This window comes from Schistocerca cancellata, chromosome 8 (genome assembly GCF_023864275.1).
Source record: "Schistocerca cancellata isolate TAMUIC-IGC-003103 chromosome 8, iqSchCanc2.1, whole genome shotgun sequence".
Classification (NCBI taxonomy): domain Eukaryota; kingdom Metazoa; phylum Arthropoda; class Insecta; order Orthoptera; family Acrididae; genus Schistocerca; species Schistocerca cancellata.
This window is the reverse complement of record NC_064633.1, coordinates 90358220-90381257: the sequence shown is the minus strand read 5'-3', so window position 1 is coordinate 90381257 and position 23038 is coordinate 90358220. Positions and strand designations below refer to the sequence as shown.

The 23038-nt window shown below is 42.5% G+C and overlaps 1 protein-coding gene across 1 annotated transcript in view; it reads right to left on the bottom strand.

Annotated features, from left to right (window-relative positions):
* LOC126095387 (gonadotropin-releasing hormone receptor-like) overlaps positions 1-23038 on the bottom strand; it is a 78952-nt gene that overhangs the window by 31469 nt on the left and 24445 nt on the right. The window contains exon 2 of the mRNA XM_049910190.1: positions 22393-22576. Coding sequence (XP_049766147.1) covers positions 22393-22576 — 184 coding nt within the window. The remainder of the gene's footprint in view (positions 1-22392; positions 22577-23038) is intronic.

The following is a 23038-nucleotide window of genomic DNA, read 5'->3' as shown; positions in this document are numbered from 1 at the left end:
CAAGGGAGCCTCAATGTTCCTACCCTAACTCGAGATGCGAAATGTGGACCCCACCCCATAAAGGGTGGTGGGCGTTAAAGTCCCCCAAAAGGAGGAATGGCGGGGGGAGCTGGGCGAACAAGGTAGCAGCTAGGTCATCAAGAGGGACAACCTCATCCGGGGGAAGGTAGAGGGAATGGATGGTAAGCTCCATTCCTGCCCGGATTTTGACAGCCACAGCCTCGAGAGCCGTGTGAAGTGGCACTGTGGCACTAGGAACAGTGGCAAGAACATGAACACAGACACTGCCAGACACCCTTGTCGTATTCTACACGGTTCTTATAGTAACGCCGGTAGCCACAGAGGGAGGGGGTCCGCTGAACAGGAAACCAGGTTTCCTGTAGGGCCAGACAATTGGCAGGGAAACAGCACAGTAGCTGTTTCAACTCAGCAAGGTGGTGGAAAAAAGCACCGCAATTCCATTGAAGGATAATGGTATCCGACTGAAGACATGAAAGAACCTGAGGGTGGGGGGGGGGGGGGCGGACTAGGTCACGTCTTAGAAGCACACGCCGCCACCGATTGCGAAGTAGCCTTATCAACTTCCATAGGAGCTGCGGGTCGAGCAAAATCTAGCTCCTGAGTGGATGCTAGTGCTCCACATCATCTTCAGGTGAAACGGGAACTCCTTTTCTGTCTCTATGTCCTTCTCCTTTTGCTTTTTCTTCTTTTGGTAAGGTCCCGTTTGTCCTTCGGTTTATCAGGCTGGGTTGGCTTTTCCGACCCAGTCTCATGGACTGAGGAAGACCTGGAAGCCCTACGGCCCTCAGGTGGTGGCTTTTTCAGCCACTGGCTGACATCTGGAGGGGCAGTAACCGTGGAAGGGAGGGCACCAAGCGATCCCTTCTGCGCGAGGGGAGCTGGAGGAGGCGGGCACTTCTCCGGCGCAGAGGTGGGGACTGAACACCCCAAAGAAGGATGGGTTGTTACTACCGATGTTGAAAACAGGGGAGCAACGAAAGAGGGTGTTCCCCCAACTAGCAGGAGGAGGAGCAGGAATAGACGGCCTGGTTGGAGGGCCCACAAAAAGCGGCTGAGCTTGGGGGCTCATCACCAGGGATGGCGACATCGATGCTGCTGCAGCATACGGCGATGAAATGCACACAGGGTGAAGTCGATCGTACTTGCGTTTAGCCTTTGCTTAAGTGAGCATGTCCAAGGTCTTTTACTCCATAATCTCCCGTTCTGCGCAGTCTGACGAGCAAGGTGAATGATTCTGTCCGCAGTTGATACAAATAGGGGGCGGCGAAGATGGCACGTTGGGGTGGGAGGCACGTCCACAATCACGACAGGTAGGGTTGTCGTCACATCTCGATGACATATGCCCAAACCTCCAGCACTTAAAGCAGTGCATGGGAGGAGGGACGTAAGGCTTAACATCACATCGATATATCATCAGCTTGACCTTCTCGGGCAGGGTGTCACACTCGAAAGCCAAGATGAAGGCACCAGTGGCGACCCTAATATCTGTAGGTCCCCTGAAAACACGTCGTACAAAGTGGACACCGCGGCATTCCAAATTTGCACGGAGCTCGTAGTCAGACTGCAACAACAGGTCACGATGAAAAATGTCGCTGAACCATATTGAGGCTGAGGTGTAAGGGAGACTGCAACATCACCTAACCAGGACTGCGAACCCCCAACACACAAAGAAATAGTGAAAAAAATAAAACATTGAAAAATAACAGAGCACCAGGATAAGATGGACTGACTGCAGAAATGTGGAAAGTAGACCATGAAAACATTACACCCAAAATACACAGAATAATCAAAAACATCTGGGCAACAGAAAAGGTGCCAGAAAAATGTAAATCAGCCCCAATACACCCCCTCCACAAGAAAGGATACAAAACAGACCCTAATAACTATAGAGGAATTTCGTTACTGCCTGTCACATACAAAATTCTATCCATAGAACCTCAGATAGAGCCACATATCGGAGAGTCCCAAGCAGGGTTCAGAAAGGGAAAAACCTGCAGTGAACAGATCAGGCATCTGAGAAAAATATTAACAACGAAAAAGTCCAGAAATACCATAATAACATTTGTTGATTTCAAGAAGGCCTACGATTCCCTAGACAGAGAACCGCTTTTAGTACCCTGTAAGAAATGAAGGTAGACAACAAGATCAGAAAACTAATTCAGAAAACATTAACAAATTCAAAATCCAAATTGAAGTTCATGGGAGAGATCTCGGAACTGTTCGAAATCAGGACAGGACTGAGACACGGAGATGGCCTGTAACCCATTTTATTTAAGGCTGTTTTAGATCTTGGGACAAAGGAGTTAATGGGGTAAAGATGGGGAGACACAAAAATAGAACCATGTCTGACCTTTGCCAACAACAAAGAACAGAAAAGAAGCCAAATAAGTCCTAGAGACACTACATGAAATCGCAACCAGGACAGGAGTACAAATATCGTATCAAAAAACCCAGTTCATGGACACAAAATACACAGACAGAAACCCATTGGTAACAGAGGATGGAAAGATAGTGCAGTAGAAAGATTAGATTAATTGGGAGAGATTATACAGAAAACAGGAATAAACTCGACAGCCAATGAAGAAAGAGCATTAAATCTGCAAAAAGCTTATAGAATTACATGAAACCGTTATAACAAAAGAAGTATTTCCGTTAATGCCAAATTAAAACATTATAAAACAGTAATCTTATCAGAAGCCTTGTATACCTCAGAAACGACAGTAATCAGAGGAAGAACGAAGATCAAGGAAATAGAAAAGCAAGAGAAAAATATTCTGGGAAAGATGTATGGGCCATTTCAGAGACAGGGGATAAGGATAAAAAGACCGACAAAAGAACTGTAAAAAAGACAGAGGCAATTAGAGACAACATGGGCGCATTTATAGGATAAAGGAAAATAGACTGACAATAAGATTTTTAACATAATTATGAGTAATACAATGAAAGTTAAGTGGACGAAGGAAACCATGGAAGACCTCAAGAAACTAAATATCTCCACAGAAGAAATAACAAGCAGAAAAATACAGAGAAAAAAATCAGGCAACAGAAATTCGAGGAAACGCCAAAAGAGAAGAAACCAGAAAAGTAGTGGACAGAGGAGAGGGAGAAGAAACACCATGAATACCTGAGAGGCATTTGGGAAAAAAAAAAGAAAGAGACAAAAAAGTGCCATGAAAATTGATTGTGTTTTAGCACTCTCCTAAATGGGGAATTAACGATAATTATAATAATATTGAAAGGCCAATGTCAAAATACCCAGACTCGTTAACAGGGGTCGACAAGATGTTCATAAGCTTACACCACTTATTGCGCGAACCGCCCACTTCTAAGCGAAGAATATCCTTTTGGAATGGGAAGAGTTACCCCAAAACGTAATACCATAAGACATAAGTGAACGAAAATAAGCAAAGTGGATCAATTTTCGTGTCAAACGATCAGTCACTTCACAATCCCATCGGGACCATCCGACCGCCGTGTCATCCTCAGCTAATGATGCGGATAGGAGGGGCGTGTGGTCATCACACTGATCTCCCGGTCGTAATAATGGTTTTCTTTGATCGGAGCCGCTACTATTCGGTCGAGTAGCTCCTCAATTGGCATCAGGAGGCTGAGTGCACCCCGAAAAATGGCAACAGCACGTGGCGGCCCGGATGGTCACCCATCAAAGAGCTTAACTTCGGTGATCTGACGGGAACCGGTGTATCCACTGCAGCAAGACCATTGCCCACATAGCAAAAGTGGCATCATTAAGTCTTTGAACAAGATCCTGAACGTGTGCTTTCCACGACAGTTTACTATCTATATGAAAACCTAGAAATTTGAACTGTTCAGTTACACTAATCATATGCTCAACGTCAGGTTTTTTTGAATTGTGGCTTTGAAACTGTGAAAACTCAGTCTTACTATGATTAGCGGTAGTTTATTTTCTACAAGCCATGAACTGCACTATTTGAAACTTGGCCAATGTTGCACACAAAATCCTTTAGTACCAAGCTAGTGACGTCAGCAAACAGATGTATATTTTAGTGTTAGCTGTAATACTAGAGGGCATATCATTAACATAAATAAGGAACAGGAGTGGACCCAACACTTATCCCTGGACCCCTCCCCCCACTTGAGTGTACCCCACTCAGACCCCACATCACAGACATTCTCAGCATTATGAATAATGAACTTTTGCTGTCTGTTGCTAAACTGTAAGCTACTCCCCGTATTCCGTAACGGTCCAACATCTGGAGCAATATTTTGTGATCAACGCAATCAAAAGCCTTAGTTAAATCACAAAATATGTATAGCGTTCGAAACCTATTGTTTAACCCATCCAGTACCTCACAGAGAAAGGAGAATATAGCATTTTCAGTTGTTAAACGACTTCGAAAGCCGTACTGTGCATTTGACAGCAAAACGTGTGACATAAAATGATCAATTATCCTTAGATACACTGTCTTTTCAATAACTTTATCATACACTGATGTCATAGAAATAGGTCTAAAATTGTCTACATTGTCGTTTTCTCCATTTTTATAAAGCGGCTTTACTACTGAGTACTTTATTCTTTCAGGAATCTGACCATTCCTAACGGAAAAATTACAAATATGGCAAAATACAGGGCTAACATGCGCAGCACAGTACTTTAATATTCTGCTAGTCATTGCATCATATCCATGAGAGTCCTTAGTCTTCAGTGATTTAATTATTGACTCAATCTCCCCCTTATCTGATCACAGAGGCGTATTTCAGACTTGAATCTCGGAATGGCATTTGCCAAGAAAGTTGTGTGATTTCCTGTACAAACAAAATTTTTATTTAATTCACCAAGAATGCTCAGAAAATGATTGATAAATACTGTACATATATCTGATTTATCAGTAACAGAAATATTTTTACTACGAACTGACTTTATATCATCGACCTTGTGCTGCTACCACACACTTCATTCACATCTGACCACATGGTTTTAATTTTATCCTGTGAATTAGCTACTCTATTAGCTACCACCAATACACCTTCCAATACTGTTTGTAATGGGCTACTGTAGATTGATTGCTTCTAACATTCTGATATAATTCCCACTTTGTTCTACATGATATCCTTATCCCACTAGTCAGCCACCAGGGCTGCATATTATTGCTAGCACCCTGTTTAGAACGTTCTAATGGAAAGAAAGAGCAAGAGCATAAAATATGTGTTAAGGAAAGCATTTTATTTATCATCTATGTTGTCGGCTATATAAATATCCTGCAACTCTTGTTCCTTGACAAGGTTCAAAAAACTCTCTATTGCTGTTGGTTTAACATTCCTACGTAGGTTGTGATTATATGCGACATTTGTTTGAGTAGAAAAGCCTTTTAGCGTTAAAATTTGTGCATCATGGTCTGAAAGTCTATTCACCCTTTTACTAACTGAATTCCCATCGAGTAATGAAGAATGAATAAAAACATTGTGTATGGCTGTGCATCTGTCCCCCTGCACCCTATTTGGAAAAAAACACAATAGGCATCAGATCATATGAATTTAGGATTTCTACCAACATCCTTTTTCTTGCACCATCATAGACAAAATTTGTGTAGAAGACAATACATATAACTCATTTCTGGTACTTCCTACAAAGTGAATCGAGAACCCTCTCTAGCTTGAGCTGAAATGCTCTGAAGTCAGAGTTAGGGGACCTATGAACAACAAGAATTAGAAGTTAAGTTTCACTAAATTCAACTCCCCCTGCACAACATTCAAATATCTGTTCAGTGCAGTCCTGTGATACGTCTATCGACAAATATGGAATACTGTTTTTTACGTACATAGCCAATCCCCCATCCCACACGTAACTCCTTGAAAAACAGCCAGCTAATCTGTAGCCTGCTACAGGAAGCCTCTGAATTGTCAAATTATTTAAGTGGTGCTCCGATACACCAATAGTTTCAGAGTCAACATCTATAAGCAGTTCACTAACTTTATCTCTAATATCTCTCATAATTTGATGAAATATGCTAATTCCTTCTCTACTTGGAACCATGGTGTCCTCTGACGAAATGCACATTGGTGCCACCAGTTTAAGTATCTACCTTTACCAGGTCACCACCTACATCATATTCCCCGTCCCTATCAAGACTGTTCCTTGCTCCACCAACTATCACTACCTGATACTCCTTCGCAAAATTCCTACATAACTCCGCTATGCTGTCAGTCACCTGAGCCAACCCTGCACTAGGCTTCACAGTGCTGGTAACCTGGTATTCACTCCCCAACACTTCCTACAACTGCTGGCCCACACCTCTACCATGCGAAGTACCTAGCAGCAGAACCATCTTCTTTCTGTTAGACTCTACAACTGACTTCGGCCTCTTAACTGTTAACTGCTGCGTGTTCCCTGCATCTATAGCTACAAGAGGCTCCTCTCCACTCAACTCTGACAGTTGGTCAAATCTATTGCATATATGCAAAGTATAACTGTCTGAATATCTCCTCCTCCTAGCTGCCTTCTTACCAACTCCCAGCTCCTATTCCCCACCACCCTTCACCCTCTTCATTCTATCTAGTTCCTCCTTTGCGCATTGTAACTGCATCTGAAGGGCACAAATCTTACGCTCCTGCTCCTCTATCAACTTATTTCTACTGTGGACTCTGTATTCGCATGGGAGGATCTCCCTAGAATGCCCACTGGCTTCCCCACTGCAACCCCCCCAATGAAAAAATTTTGAACGAATCCCACACTGTAACCCACAACTTAAAAACCTATGAGGAACCCACACTTCTCACTCATGGTACAATTTTATAGTGACTGAAACAAACTATACGTCTACGTTACCTAAGTTACACAAGTATAACTATTATGAAATAACAATAGCGTTCTCGAAATTCTCTTTGTACTAAGAAAGCAACTATTTGTATTAATACTACACCACAGCTAATATCAACACCAACAAAACTTTACAAAATTACTAGCTAAAAAATTCAAGCGGCCAGTGGAACACTCAGCGAAGTTAAAACACTGGATGAAAAATTTACTGAAATATTTTACTAGAAACAATAAGAAATGTCAGCTGAAAACTACACGAAATTTACTAAACGACTTCAACGCACAGAAAACACTAAAAAACACATGTAGGAAATGGGGAAGTCATAGATTATTAAAAATAATGTAAATCATATAAAACTGATGTTTATTGTTAAATGAAGTTGGTTAATAACAAATACGACTATTAAATGTGTGTATCATATCTCAAATGCAGTAGTATCGTATTGGAGATGTAACGGGGTCTAAACGTGCGAGTGGAAATTAGAACCACGAGGAACGGTAGGTTGCAGGATAATGGTCGTCCACTTCTCTCCTCAAAAGGTCTCCAAAATAAGGAGTGAGGAGGCAGCTCCCCATTGTCTCTACTACACTACGTCACAAAAGCAACTACAGGCTGTTTTGACAAAGTTATACCAACCATTGTTCAGTTCGTCTTACGAATCACTGGTGATTCCATGTGCAGATGTGCCCGAGGGTGTTTATTTTCTACTGAATGCGTTAACACTAAATGAACTACAAATATGAATTACTATAGTAACGCAAGAAACGGAAGTGTACTTAATGTTTGTAAATCTCTGCGTACTCTTCTACAATGCTGGAGGGAAACTGATACTCAGTCACGCTGTACAGTAAATGTAACGTTCTTTTAGCAACAGTAATTTCCCCCCTCCATGGGTGTTGCTCACAGTTTATTTTACAGGCAGTCTATACCTCTCCAGCATTTCGTGACCAGTTCTTTCGTGTTAGTAAGCAAAATAACTTCACTGAAGTGTTGTTTATGTAGCAGAGTTACTTTCAGCTTCTTGAGTATTTATTTGCAGTTGTTGAATGAGCTGTCATATTAAAAAGGTCAACAGGTTACTTTCAGCTTTTTGAGTATTTATTTGCACTTGTTGAATGGGCTGTCATATGAAAAAGGTCAACAGCTGGAGCTCCACAGTGAAGAACCTGACCAAATTTTAATAAGGCGTCTTTATGTGTTTGACAATGTCGATTACACATCTCCACTATCAGTGGCTGGTATATTTTTTGCAGCCTCAGTTTCACCACTCGCAACTTCTGAAGAGGCTTACAAGGGGACCCTCCATACTGTAAATCAAGGATTTAGATGCGCTTCAGATATGTTATAAAGGTACTAACCCTGAGTACCTGGCTATCTGGTTTTTTAGCGACGGGCCTTGGTTTTTGAGAAAATCGATTTTGAAGTTCGTTGAGAGACTTGCACACACGTAACATAACGCATATTTCGATCAAGTTAGCGTAGCGCAAAGGTAGAGGTTAAAGGCTAGCGCGCTGGAGGTACCGTGTTCGAATCCTATTTCAGTAATTTTTTTTCATAATCGACCGAATTTTTCAATTTTATTTCAAAGAATGTCGAGAAACAGTGTAAGGTGTGCGAAATTGTAAAAATATATTCAGTTATTAATTTTTTCAAATATTCATTTCGTTTGTGGTTCGCAGCTGGAGTTCCAAATGTTCGTACATCGATCCCTTCTTGTATTTCCTGAAATTTATCTCCACCCATTCTCGTCCCCACTTCCGTGAATACCGTTAGCCGTAACGGGAACCCCAGCTCCTAGGCCAATGAGGATGCGAGTTGCATTCCTTTACGTTCGCATCTTACTATAGCGTCTGTTGCTCGCAAAGCGTCTCTAGTGCGGTGTGTTAGAAAAATTGTGTGAAATGGAAGAACCAAGTGTTTCTGCAGTCCTGCAGTCCGAAGAATATCCACAAGTAGAGGAGTTGAACGGAGAATCAAAAGTCGAAATCACAAATGCCATTAAATACGCCGAAAAACCACTTCACGGTTTGAATCTCGTAACTAATACACCGGCTAGCGTGATCTTTGCTAATTCCGTTGCAATTTACGATGAGATATGTATCGCATTACAGGATCTCTTGGCCGATAGACATCATTATTGATGATGAATTGATAGATTTCAACGAAGAAGATGATTTGGGAGAATGCGACGCGAGCCACAAACGGAATGAATATTGAAACAATTAATAACTGAATATATCTTTACAATTTCACACATCTTACACTTTTGTTGATATTCTTTGAAATAAAATTGAAAAATTCAGTCGATTTTGAAAAAAAGTACACAAGCAGGACTAGAACACGGTACCTCCAGCGCCGTAGCAGTGAACCTTTACCGCCGCGCTACGCTGACTTGCTCGAAATATATGTGCTTTTACGGTTATACAAAGCAGGCAATGAACTTCAAAATCGATTTTCTCAAGAAGCAAGGCTCGGTATTTACAGTGTGGTGGGTCCCCTTGTTAGATTGAATCCATCTGCAACAGAAGTAGGTGAGCTAGGTGTAACTGAACTCCGGATATTTCAGCACAAGTCAAGCAATGGGTTACAGCAGATAACTGTTCTAGATTTAAACATGTCCAGTCCTGTTCCATCAGAAATATTGACACCAGTCTCGCATGATACACTGTGGATGTGTGGTAAGTCGCTTCACCCAGTGCAGGCCACTCTACAAGTGCTAGAAATTCCTGAATGAAAGAGTTTTGTCCAGTCTACCAATTATAAATTAATGTTGATAGAAGTCATTCATTTATTCAGCACCAAGTGACTACAACACATTTTCAAGGCTTTCCAATATGCTGTCGACGACAGACAGCATCAAGATGCCACATTGAACAATCAATTCCCTTTCCCACCGATGCTACACTCGACACTCGTCAGACCACACTTACAAATTAAGCACTTCACAGCCGTTTCTTATCGGAAAGTATTTTACATTATATCTCACATAACAACTGAAAATAATTACACACTTAATAAACTGTAAATACCTCTATTATAATAGTATAAACACAAACTCAGTGACGTTTTCTTTTCTACTTTCATAAGAGAAATGAACAAGAAACGGTGGTTGATACAGTCTGTGGCTGAAATGAAAAGCAATCAGCATTGTGGTGGAAAAAGTCACCTTACCGTGTAGAGCCCTACAAGTGCCATAAAGGATGAGTAAGAATCAGTTTCCGCTGTAGCAGTGTGTCAGCATGTGCTGAGATATGTGTAGAATGTGTCCATATGCCTTTCTTGCATTTATGTTATTAGCAGCTTATATCTGTATTCAATGTAGTGTCAAGACAGTTTGTGGAAAGTAAACAGATCTCCAGCCCAAGAGTGTCTGCACACTCTGTCGGTAGTGATTCATAAGGCGACCTGGGGAAAGGTCGGTACAACATCGTAGAATACCTCGCAGTTGGATTTTGTGATGTAGTGCGGTAGAGAGAATGGGGAATTGCCTGCTCGCTCTCATTTTACAGACGTATATACATGACCACAATCCGGCGACTTATCTTCCCTGGTGCTTGTAGCCTCCTCTCCTGCCTTTCCACACTGTTACACACCCAGAACACAATTTGTCCATTAATACGATTCTGCTGCTTTTAGATGTGATACACACATTTAATACGTGTTCTTAACCAGTTTCATTTAATAATAAACATCACTTTTATACAATTAAAACACTATCTTTAATAATCTGTTATTCTCTTATACCCTGCAATGTGGAAACTCTTAGTACTAGAGGAAAGAATGAAGAGGTCTTCTTTGTAGGAAATGTAATGCAGTTTAATTTTGTATGCATAAGCATTTTCGCGAAATCTAAAAAAGTGACCTTGACGTGCCTTCCCCATCCCCCAACGCTACGCTCACGCTTTATTGGTCAGGAGTTTTTGTATGTTGTTCATGACACTCCCCACTAACACTGTGTAAAATTTTGCCACTGCACGAATTTTTGCGTCCGGTGAACGTATTTTGGGTTTCGTCGACTGCGATATCAGGGTGATAGACCTAAATGTCCTATTTCAACTTTTAAATTGTTTCATCTAGACAATCGACTGGGCAAGATATTATGGAGAACTGTATCAGTGAGCACAATGGCTACGTATCATGTACCTTCTGTACACCCAATGCACCGATTTGTAGGACAACGTATTCTATGTTTAGCATGTATTACATAAAAGTATATGATCAATCATGGCAATACGCAGGTGAAAACTGTGCTGATATTTGGTCATTCAGATTATTTTAACCAATATAGTTATGTACAGAAACTTACATGGTTCACAATGTCTAGCCCGCATCTCGTGGTCGTGCGGTAGCGTTCTCGCTTCCCACGCCCGGGTTCCCAGGTTCGATTCCCGGCGGGGTCAGGGATTTTCTCTGCCTCGTGATGGCTGGGTGTTGTGTGCTGTCCTTAGGTTAGTTAGGTTTAAGCAGTTCTAAGTTCTAGGGGACTGATGACCATAGATGTTAAGTCCCATAGTGCTCAGAGCCATTTGAACCATTTTTTTTTCACAATGTCTCGTGAGTACTTATAAATACAGAGACCATTTCGTTGGCAGCCTGCTTGCCATACCTTCTAATGATCATGACAGTGATGATGATGATGAAGCAGAGGAGGAGTAAGGATATGGTAATGATGTTCTGCCTGATATTGGTTTATGACTGAAAAGTGTAATGTATGCAATTTGTACATGTGTATTTCGCAGTCCTTCTACCTGATAAAGAGCTTATGTTACAGGCTCCCAGCGCTACAAATTGACAACGAATCCCGCTTGTAGAACCAGTTCTTAAATTTTAACGATGGAACTTATGTTTAAGCAATCAAATACGGTCTGTAATATACATGCAATAGCTAAACCAGTTATATATACGTAACCATTTGCATACAGATTTGTCATTGTGCCTTTCTCCTCTTGTTGTGGCAGAATGATGATGCTACGTACATACATAACCTGCTAAATATAGTGTGTAAAGAACGCAGCTTATGAATAACTATCAGGTATTGCTCATTTATCAGGGTGTGTCTACTGCTATAATGGTTAATTATATACATAAATTAACTGTATACACTCTTCTTTTGTAGAAACATGATGTCTATTGATGTCAAGATTTTCAAATGGATACTATGTTCTGCTTCGTGCAAAAAGATGCTTCCCTCAGGATGAAACTATATCTTTGTTGTTAATTGAGTTTTAGTATAAATCTTGCGCCATCTTGTTAAAGTTTTCTGCAGAGATACTGTGTGAACGATGTCCTTTGCAGTGTAAGTACATTCTGATATTGTTTTTGCATGTAGTAGCCATGTCGACCCTCGATGCCAATGGGGAATTTATTTGTGCAATTGGGCTGTTTACGAGTGTGTGACTTTGTTGTGCTATAGGTTCAATATAGGGTGCGAACTCCGTCATCTTTCTAATTTCTGCACCACTGTCACATCTTGTACAATTTACATAATGTACATTAAAACATACTCAGTTTCATTATTAGTTCCATGTAGCTCTTGCCACATCTATTTTTTTTCTCTGTTTTAATCCTTACAGCTTGTGTTAAAGACAGTATGCTGCTCCTCTCGTCATATTGTACCAATATGTGACCTCTGTCAGATTTATAGTCATTAGCATGCATTGCAGAGCTGTCATTTGTATTCGGGTAATTCATCTGAAAAGCTTTCAGATACGATTATGGCCTCACGACGGTAATGAACGAACTTTGAATGCGATATGGTAGTTGGAGCTAGATGCACGGGGATTCAAAGTTCCGAGATCCATAGTATCAAGAGTGTGCTGAGAATACCAAATTCCGGGCATTGTCTCTCATCACCGACAACGCAGTGGCTGAAGCCCTTAACTTAACGACAGAGAGCAGCGGTGTTTGCATTGTGTTGTCGGTGCTGAGAGACAAGCAACACTGCGTGCAATAACCACAGATATCAATGTGGGACGTACGACGATAAAAAAAATTGTTCAAATGGCTCTGAGCACTATGGGACTAAACATCTGTGGTCATCAGTCCCCTAGAACTTAGAACTACTTAAACCTAACTAACCTAAGGACATCACACACATCCACGCCCGAGGCAGGATTCGAACCTGCGACCGTAGCGGTCGCGCGGTTCCGGACTGAGAGCCTAGAACCGCTCGGTCACCGCGGCCGGCTCGTACGACGATCGTATCCGTTAACACAGTGCGGCGGAATCTGATGTTAGTGGGCTAAGGCAGCAGACGATCGACGCGAGTGCCTTTGTTAACAGTATGAGATAGCCTGCAGCGGCTGTCCTGTTTTCGTGACCATATCGGGTGGACCCTATACGACTAAACAGTCTTGGACGTGTCGGATCAGTCCCCATTTCAATTGACAACTGCTGACCCCAGGAAGCCAGGGAACCATGCTGTCAACAAGGCACTGTGCAAACTGGTGTTGTCTACATAATGATCTGAGCTTTGTTTAGAAGGGAAGGACTTGGGACCTCTCGTCCAGCTGAAGCGGTCATTGGAAATTGTCATGTCCCACCAACACATAATCTCCGCCAAATCTGCAGTCATACTCAAAGTTATTCACTGAAGAATAGTTCCCAGTTACTATACTACTTTTGCATTAAAGGATTTATTAATAGTCACTATTCTTATTTGCTGTGACTTACCACTATCATTTATTTTCCGATTAGGCCTACTGAAAAATATTTCGTTCATGAAATTACATTTATAATCATATTATGTTCATAATACGTCCCCCACCGTTTCTGTAACATTGTATCCTTCAAGAGTCAATTTTACTCATATAAAAATGTATAGTGACTAATTTTACTCTCTTTAAACAATTTTGTTGCTGTTTCTGTCCCGTATTCTTAACCATATAGTTCCAGGTTACTTTTTTCGTTTTCTCCGTAATTCTTCTGCTTAGGAAATGCTCTCGTTCACTTTACAGAAGATTTTATGAGAAATTCTTTTCACTGACACGCAAAGAAAGTATTTTGTTTTCAGCTATCCACAGCTTTGTGTTTAACATCAGCTGTGTTACTGAGCAACATTACGTGTATGTTCCTGTAATAAATTTATCCACATATTAAATGGCTAGCTACATATTTCTGTTAGATGGTAATGACTTGGAAAGGAAGGTACAATGTAATAACAACTATAAAACGGTACGCTACTCCCCACTTGAAATCTTCCAGTACTTCACCGAGCATAGGTATAATTCGCTGATCAGTATCCTGGAGAATTCTATTGCAAATGGTTATAGCTCTCTTATGTGCAAACCAGTCACTAAATCTGAATTGGGAACCAGGGAGTACTGACTTGGCTCCTGACGTCATCGATGAACTGAACTGTCAGTGGCAACTGAAGTACAAAGTTTGTATTCACAGCGACTGAGTGCAGACTTGATACACAATTTGCTCAACCTGTTTATCTACTTAATTATTGTAATTGCTCTGCTTACTGGTGAACAGAAAACTTTTCGGCAAGTTTGTAACACGTTGCGCTTAGCCTTTCCTTAGCAGCTGGGTTGCGGATTCGCCTGATGTATTTACTTTCCGTCCCATCAATCTTACGGTGTGGAAGGAATGTGTAAGCCGTAAATCCTCCGAAACCGCAGCCATTATTTGCGAGATTGCACTGGCTATCGATCAAAGACTTGACTGGGGAACAGAGTCAATTGCCACAGGGGCAGCTCTCAATACCCTGATGCCTGATAATTGCAATGTGCTTCCAGTAATCCGAATGCCTGCGTCTAAGCAGTTTTCTAGCCATTATTGCACCGGTTTGATATTTTTTATGGGACACTCCTTGACTTTCTCCCACAGATATTTAACTACTAGGCGGGTCGAGCGGCTGACTTGTAAATATAGCAAAAGGTATTGATCAATATTAAACAATATTTAATAATTTAGCCGAGATAACTTTTGTAGTTTATCACTTTCTGTTCGTGGTGTTTTGTTGTCTTCAGGAAATGTTCTCCATTACTACAAATACGTAAGCTTCGCTCAACGACAAACAAAAAGTGGTACATTAAGATTATTTATCCAGAGAAACAAACGATATAAAATTCTCAACGGATGATTTTTTTTTTCTTTTGGCGTTGAGCGTTGGAGACGTTTTTGTAGCAACGCAGATATTTCCCAAAACACGCCACTGACAAAAACAGTTGAGTTAAAAAATGACGCGTCGTCTAAATTACGAGAGCTTGTTATTTATTTTTTTGTTTGTTTCAAAAGAGGTCCGATCACTTGTGAAATATAGACCACTGTGAGAGTCAAAAATCAGAGGAACACGAGTCCGGGTTGTACGGTGAGTGATCAAACGCTGCAGAACCGTCTTTGCTGCAGCTGCTGTTTGCTGCCGAGCAATGTCATAGCGCAGAGTGCGTCATGAACGGCCATACGCCCTGTTTCATAGCTCCTGCATCACTGCTACGCTTCACTGTCATTCGTAACAGATACGGCCATACTGGAGGCACTGCACAACACATCTCCGCAAAGCTTCATCAGAATTTTGGTGTGGTTTTTAATTTCACGAACGATAGGATCTTGAAAAAACTAGCCCTCGCATTTATCATTAATCCGCACCTTTTTTTTCTATATTTGGAAGTAAGCGGGTCCACTCGCCTAGTATCGACGAAATAACATGTTTAGGAGGAAATCAAGCAGTGTTAGAGAATCTTATAAAGCCTCTTCTATAAGAGATGACATACCCGGTATTGAAAAACCATTAACAGTACTTGAAGCGAACAAGACGCCAGACCCTAATGGAACAGCCGTTAGATTTCACACTGGAGTAAGTCTCGGAACTAGTTCCTTTCCTAGCTCAAATTTATCGACAATCCCTTGTACAGCGAATAATCGTCCCTCGCGGCTAGTAAGGAGGGAAGAGCTCTACTATTTAAAAATGCATAAAAGATAGAATCTACAGAATTACAGAGCAAAATATCACTGATTTCCGTGTCTTTCTGGACAATGAAGCATATTCTAAGCTCATATATTATTATTTACATGTGGGAAACAAGCTTCTCTCAAACAATCAACGCGGGATCAGGGACAACCTATCCTGTGAAACACACATTCCTTTTGTGGTTGAAGCATTTGCTTTGTATTTATGTAGTAATGACATGTATTTCTGCCTTGAGCAAACATAATGTTCCTTGTTTAGGTGGCCAAACATTCACAGAGAGGATTATCCATCTCCAGTGGGTTCATTTTCTCTGTCTTAAATGATACAGAAGAAATTTATGAATTATAATACGTGACAGTTTTGAGGTTACAGAATTTACACTAGTGAACGCATCAAAGCATCGCAGTTGCTACATCTGTATGGGAAGGGGATATACACCCTCAACTTCTTCCGCACTTTACCTGTCCACCTGCCGGTGCCCCCTCCCTTTGTTCATCTCCTCCTCTCCCTCTCAATCATTTCTCTATTTCTTTCTTCCGCTCTCCATGTCCCTTTCCTCCTTCCTTTTCTCTCTCCCATTGTCCCTTTCTCTGACCTTAAGCCTATTTGTTGTTACTGGAAACGAAACCTTGAGTTGGAACTCATGTCGCTTAAAATGAATGTGTAAATCGGTTGGTATCGTCGGCATACCATGAGAGACACGTCTCTAGCTGCTGAGCTTGTGACGATAGTAGCTTCAGCGGCAGTATCTCGCATAATTGTAGTCTTTGGATGGGTAGACTTACATAGATCTAACGATACCTTTCATACATATTTGTGTATTATATGCATTAAAATATGTGTCATATGTACGTCGACATTTACAGTAGAATATGGTGTAATTACTGAAAGTAAATCGGTCACGAACTTTTAGCGCCTGTTAGTAACAACTCTCTCCTGTACATGCAACTCATGTATTAGCATATTATATGTATTTAAAAAATATATAGATTATAATCGTCCCAATGTTAATAAGAGTATCGTGTAAAAGTTTGAAGTGAATCGGTCAAACAGTTCGTAACAACACATCCCCTTCATATACTACATATTCTGTATTTATGTATTATGCCCATAAAAGAAGTATACATCCAATGTCCCTTCGAATGTTTATTGGAATATCGTGTAAAAATGTGGAGTAAATCGGTCAATAATTTTTAGAGTTTTTTTTTCACACAAGTTCGGTGCATTGCCGGAGCTATTATTTGTAATCAGGTAATTCATGTGAAAATGTTTCCGATGTGATTATGGCCGCATAGCGGTAATTAACGGGGTTTAAATGCGATGTGGTAGTCTGAGCTAGACGCATGGGGATACAATATTCTGAGACCCCTAGTGTTAAGAGCGTGCCGAGAATAACAAATTCCAGGCATTACCACGAAGGCAACGCAGTAGCCGGCGAGTACAGAGAGCAGCGGCGTCTGCATTGAGTTATCAGTGCTGAAGGACAAGCGACACTGCATGCAATAACTGCAGAAATTAATGTGGGAAGTACACACTGTTCATGTGAGACGCCGTCGATAGGGCTGAGGAGTATACTGGTAACGCACGTCCAGTATGATCTCACCAAGAGAAGAACGTAGAGTTCCGTGGCTGACACCTTGACAAATAAGGGGACCGTAACCGCTCGTAACTGTAATGAAGAAAGCGACGGTGTGGGTCACTTCGTACATTTTCTTATTAGGATGATCGGTTTTGATAAGATCAGCTGTGGACGAGCAGTGCGTCGCGGTACTTAGATGTGGGTATATGAGCACGAGTTGTAACAAAGGTTAAACCCTGTTATCTAAGTAAAACACAAGGGGTTCTTTATCAACGAGTGTACTAAATCTTAATGTTCATTAAGATGTTCTCTGAGTAACACAAGTACCACGTGATCAAAAAGTCAGTATAAATTTGAAAACTTAATAAACCACGGAATAATGTAGATAGAGAGGTAAAAATTGATACACATGCTTGGAATGACATGGGGTTTTATTAGAACCACCCCATATTGCTAGACACGTGATAGATCTCTTGCGTGCGCTGTTTGGACATGATCGTGTGCTCAGCCGCCACTTTCGTCATGCTTGCCCTCCCAGGTCCCAAGACGTCAGTCGGTGCGATTATTGGCTTTGGGGTTACCTGAAATCGCAAGTGTATCGTGATCGACCGACATCTCTAGGGATACTCAAAGACAACATCCGACGCCAATGCCTCACCATAAGTCCGGACATGCTTTACAGTGCTGTTAACAAGATTATTCCTCGACTACAGCTATTGTTACGGAACGATGGTGACATATTGAGCATTTCCTAAAAACAACATCATATTTGCTTTGTCTTACTTTGTTATGCTAATTATTTCTATTCTGATCAGATCAAGCACCATCTGTCGGACATTTTTTAAATATTTGTTTTTTTTTTGTTCTAGAAACCCCATGTCATTCCAAGCATTTGTGTAAATTTGTACCTCTATCTACATTATTCCGTGATTTATTCAGTTTTCAAATTTATACTGACTTTTTTATCACCCGGTACATCCACTTTGAGTGCTCACTAGAATGTGCTGTCATATACATGAAATGACAGAGTATTCACACGGTATTCTACCATTCGCGATGGTTTACAAACTGTAGGAGGAATGTCAAGTTTCCAAACAGTGTGTATCACATTGCCATAAAAATGTGTATGTAAGGAGAGAGTAATACTGCTTTTAAGGAGAGGTCTTAATAAAAATTACTCTAAGTAACGCGCTGAGGCCATTATTGTTTAGTGTCAGAGTGCTCAACAACACGAATTGTAACAAATAGAAGCTTCTAAGCGTAAATTTAATCTCTTGTTCCCCGAATACTTCACAAAATCGTTAATTATAAACTGGAAACCTCAAATTCTTTTTCATCGATTTTAATTAAAATTTTAAATTTTCATTGTATCTCTCACTAATTTACATATTCGTTACTTTGCAGTTCCCTGCATAAACAATAACCCGACTTCTCATTGAGGTAGCTTCACATCAGGAAGTAGTAGCACCTCTTAAGACATTCATTAGCTTCCAGATTGTTTGACAGAAATAGTGTCCACGTGATTCGGATTCAAAAGACATCCTCAGCTCTACAAGAAATATTGTGTCGGTCGTCGTAGATCTATGTTTAGGTTTATGTTGGGTATTGCAAACGTACAGGAAATGTTTCCTTGTATTCAAACTTGTAGGTGAGGCTCCAGCTTACATTGAAAAGGGTGTGGACCTAAGCGATCTGTCACAGAATGACCCCCACTTTCTTTAGGTTCAGCAGGCAATGTAAAGAATCAGTTCCTTGAGAGAGAGGTGATCTCCTGTACGACACCGACGTGGTACAGATCAGATGAATTCTAACCCAAAGCATGTCACTTACATTTACACTGAGTTGGCAAGTCATGGGGTAGCGACATGCTCAGCGGTAATATCGCGTATACAAGGTGTAAAAGGACAGTGTACAGGCGGAACTGTCATTTCTACTCAGCTGATTCACGTGAAAAGATTTTTAACATGCCTGTGTCCGCACGATGGGAATTAAGAGACTTCGAACGCGGGATGGTAGTTGGAGCCAGGTTCATGGAACATTCCTTTTCGGAAATCGTTTAGTAATTCAATATTCCTCTATCCGCAGTGTCAAGAGTGTGCTGAGAACACCAAATTTCAGGCGTTATCTCTCACCACGGACACCGCAGTGGCCGACGGCATTCACTTAACGACCGAGAGCAGCGGCGTCTGCGTAAAGTTTTCAGTGCTAATAGACAAGCAACACGGCATTAAATAACTACAGGAAACAATGTGGGACGTACGACGAATGTACACTCCTGGAAATTGAAATAAGAACACCGTGAATTCATTGTCCCAGGAAGGGGAAACTTTATTGACACATTCCTGGGGTCAGATAAATCACATGATCACACTGACAGAACCACAGGCACATAGACACAGGCAACAGAGCATGTACAATGTCGGCACTAGTACAGTGTATATCCACCTTTCGCAGCAATGCAGGCTGCTATTCTCCCATGGAGACGATCGTAGAGATGCTGGATGTAGTCCTGTGGAACGGCTTGCCATGCCATTTCCACCTGGCGCCTCAGTTGGACCAGCGTTCGTGCTGGACGTGCAGACCGCGTGAGACGACGCTTCATCCAGTCCCAAACATGCTCAATGGGGGACAGATCCGGAGATTTTGCTGGCCAGGGTAGTTGACTTACACCTTCTAGAGCACGTTGGGTGGCACGGGATACATGCGGACGTGCATTGTCCTGTTGGAACAGGAAGTTCCCTTGCCGGTCTAGGAATGTTAGAACGATGAGTTCGATGACGGTTTGGATGTACCGTGCACTATTCAGTGTCCCCTCGACGATCACCAGTGGTGTACAGCCAGTGTAGGATATCGCTCCCCACACCATGATGCCGGGTGTTGGCCCTGTGTGCCTCGGTCGTATGCAGTCCTGATTGTGGCGTTCGCCTGCACGGCGCCAAACACGCATACGACAATCATTGGCACCAAGGCAGAAGCGACTCTCATCGCTGAAGACGACACGTCTCCATTCGTCCCTCCATTCACGCCTGTCGCGACACCACTGGAGGCGGGCTGCACGATGTTGGGGCGTGAGCGGAAGACGGCCTAACGGTGTGCGGGACCGTAGCCCAGCTTCATGGAGACGGTTGCGAATGGTCCTCGCCGATACCCCAGGAGCAACAGTGTCCCTAATTTGCTGGGAAGTGGCGGTGCGGTCCCCTACGGCAGTGCGTAGGATCCTACGGTCTTGGCGTGCATCCGTGCGTCGCTGCGGTCCGGTCCCAGGTCGACGGGCACGTGCACCTTCCGCCGACCACTGGCGACAACATCGATGTACTGTGGAGACCTCACGCCCCACGTGTTGAGCAATTCGGCGGTACGTCCACCCGGCCTCCCGCATGCTCACTATATGCCCTCTCTCAAAGTCCGCAACTGCACATACGGTTCCCGTCCACGCTGTCGCGGCATGCTACCAGTGTTAAAGACTGCGATGGAGCTCCGTATGCCACGGCAAACTGGCTGACACTGACGGCGGCGGTGCACAAATGCTGCGCAGCTAGCGCCATTCGACGGCCAACACCGCGGTTCCTGGTGTGTCCGCTGTGCCGTGCGTGTGATCATTGCTTGTACAGCCCTCTCGCAGTGTCCGGAGCAAGTATGGTGGGTCTGACACACCGGTGTCAACGTGTTCTTTTTTCCATTTCCAGGAGTGTATTTTCGGATCGTGATCATATCGGGTGGACCTAGACGACTGGAAAACCGTGTCCTGGTCAGAGAAGTCCCGATTTCACTTGATAAGAGCTGACAGTAGTGTTCGAGTGTGGCGCAGACCCTACGCAGCCGTGGACCCAAGTTGTCAACAGGGCACCATTAAAGCTTGTGGTGGCTCCATAATTGCGCAGACTGTGTTTATATGCAATGGGCTGGGTACTCTGACCCAACTGAACCGATCATTGACTAAAAATGGCTATGTTCGGCAACCTGGAGACCATTTGCAGAAATTCAACGATGGATTTTTTTTATGGATGGCAATTTACCATGCCACCAGGTTAGAATTGTTCGCGATTATTTTGAAGAACATTCTGAACGACTCTAGCGAATGTTTTGAGCACCCAGATCACCCGACATGAATCCCATCGAATATTTATGGGGCATTATCGGGGTGTCAGGTCGTGCTGCGCGCCATACTTCCGTAGTTATGTACGGCTATAGAGAAAGCATAGCTCAGTTTTCTGCAGCAGTCTTTCAACTATTAGTTGAGCGCATGCCACATCGAGTTGTTACGCTACGCCGGCTAAATGGAGTTCCGACACCACATTAGGAGGAATCTCATGAATGTTGAAAATTGGCGTCATTATCATATCTTCGCCATAAGCTTCTTAATGAAAACATGAACAATAAAATAAATACACCCAAAACGATGCTTGTTCCAAGAAATGTGTCTGCCTCCAGTGTACGCGTCTAATATATACATATTAGCAACTGAACTAAAGGTAATTCCAACCCAACTATTTTAGCCACAGCCTTCGTTAAAATTCTTTAATGGACCAAGTATTTGCTTTTTACAGTGATAACGCTATTAAAATGTGGCAAAATATAAGGGTAACCAACTAGAGACACGTACAATACCAGTGTTCACTAAATCTAAATTAAAATACCATTTATGTACAAACGTAAATTTCCTTAGTTGAGAGCTCGTACCTGTGTAGAAACAATCAAAAGTTCACAATCAGACACTTGCACAACAAAAATGCAACGAAAGTACTGACATAAGCCAAATTCACAATTAAACAGATCTGAAGGTGTACACTGCTAAAGCAAATTAATCGGTGAAACTTTCAGATACTTGTGACTGGAGACTGTGAATGAAATAATTTGAATATTCTTAGGATTGATGTTTACTGTTGGTGACGATGTTGTAGTTAGTGATGATTTCAGTGTTCGAGACAGGACATCGCAGTTATTACGTCGGTGTGCCAGTGATCTCATCATCCCTTGTATTGGCAATGTGAGCCACGGTAATACCTAGTATGGGGAATAGACGATATGACACATGTAGCTGCAAACATGCAATAGCATATTAAGCAGCGATAACTCACGTGAGATGGTGATGAAAGTGGACACGTATGTGCCGATGAGGATGGCGAGCGGCAGCACGAACATGCACATGAGGCTGAAGGCGGCGTACAGCTGCTCCTGCCACGGCTCCGTGTAGAAGCCGTACGTCACGCACTGCAGGAACAGCTCGCAGAACGGGCCCCTCTCCACGTGGAAAATGGCTATCTGCAACAGCAAGTGACACGAACTGTTACGGCGCACAAGTCAAGCGCCGGCACGCCAGTCGGGAACGATAGAGAAGAGATGGCTGTGGAAAGAAGTCAGCCAATGGCACGCTTCCCGGACCTCCCTCCAGGACCACAACGCGACAGCAGCGCCCCCTATGTGGGGAGGACATAGCGACGCGACCGACTAGTGACAGCCCAGTTCAATAGCAGCTTCAAGATTAGCGCCGGCCAAGGTGGCTGAGCGGTTCTAGGCGCTACAGTCTGGAACCGCGCGACCGCTACAGTCGCAGGTTTGAATCCTGCCTCGGGCATGGATGTGTGTGATGTCCTTAGGTTAGTTAGGTTTAAGTAGTTCTAAGTTCTAGGGGACTGATGACCTCAGAAGGTAAGTCCCATAGTGCTCAGAGCCATTTGAACCATTCAAAATTAGCAGCGTCAACTCTAGTCGCTTCGCTTGTAC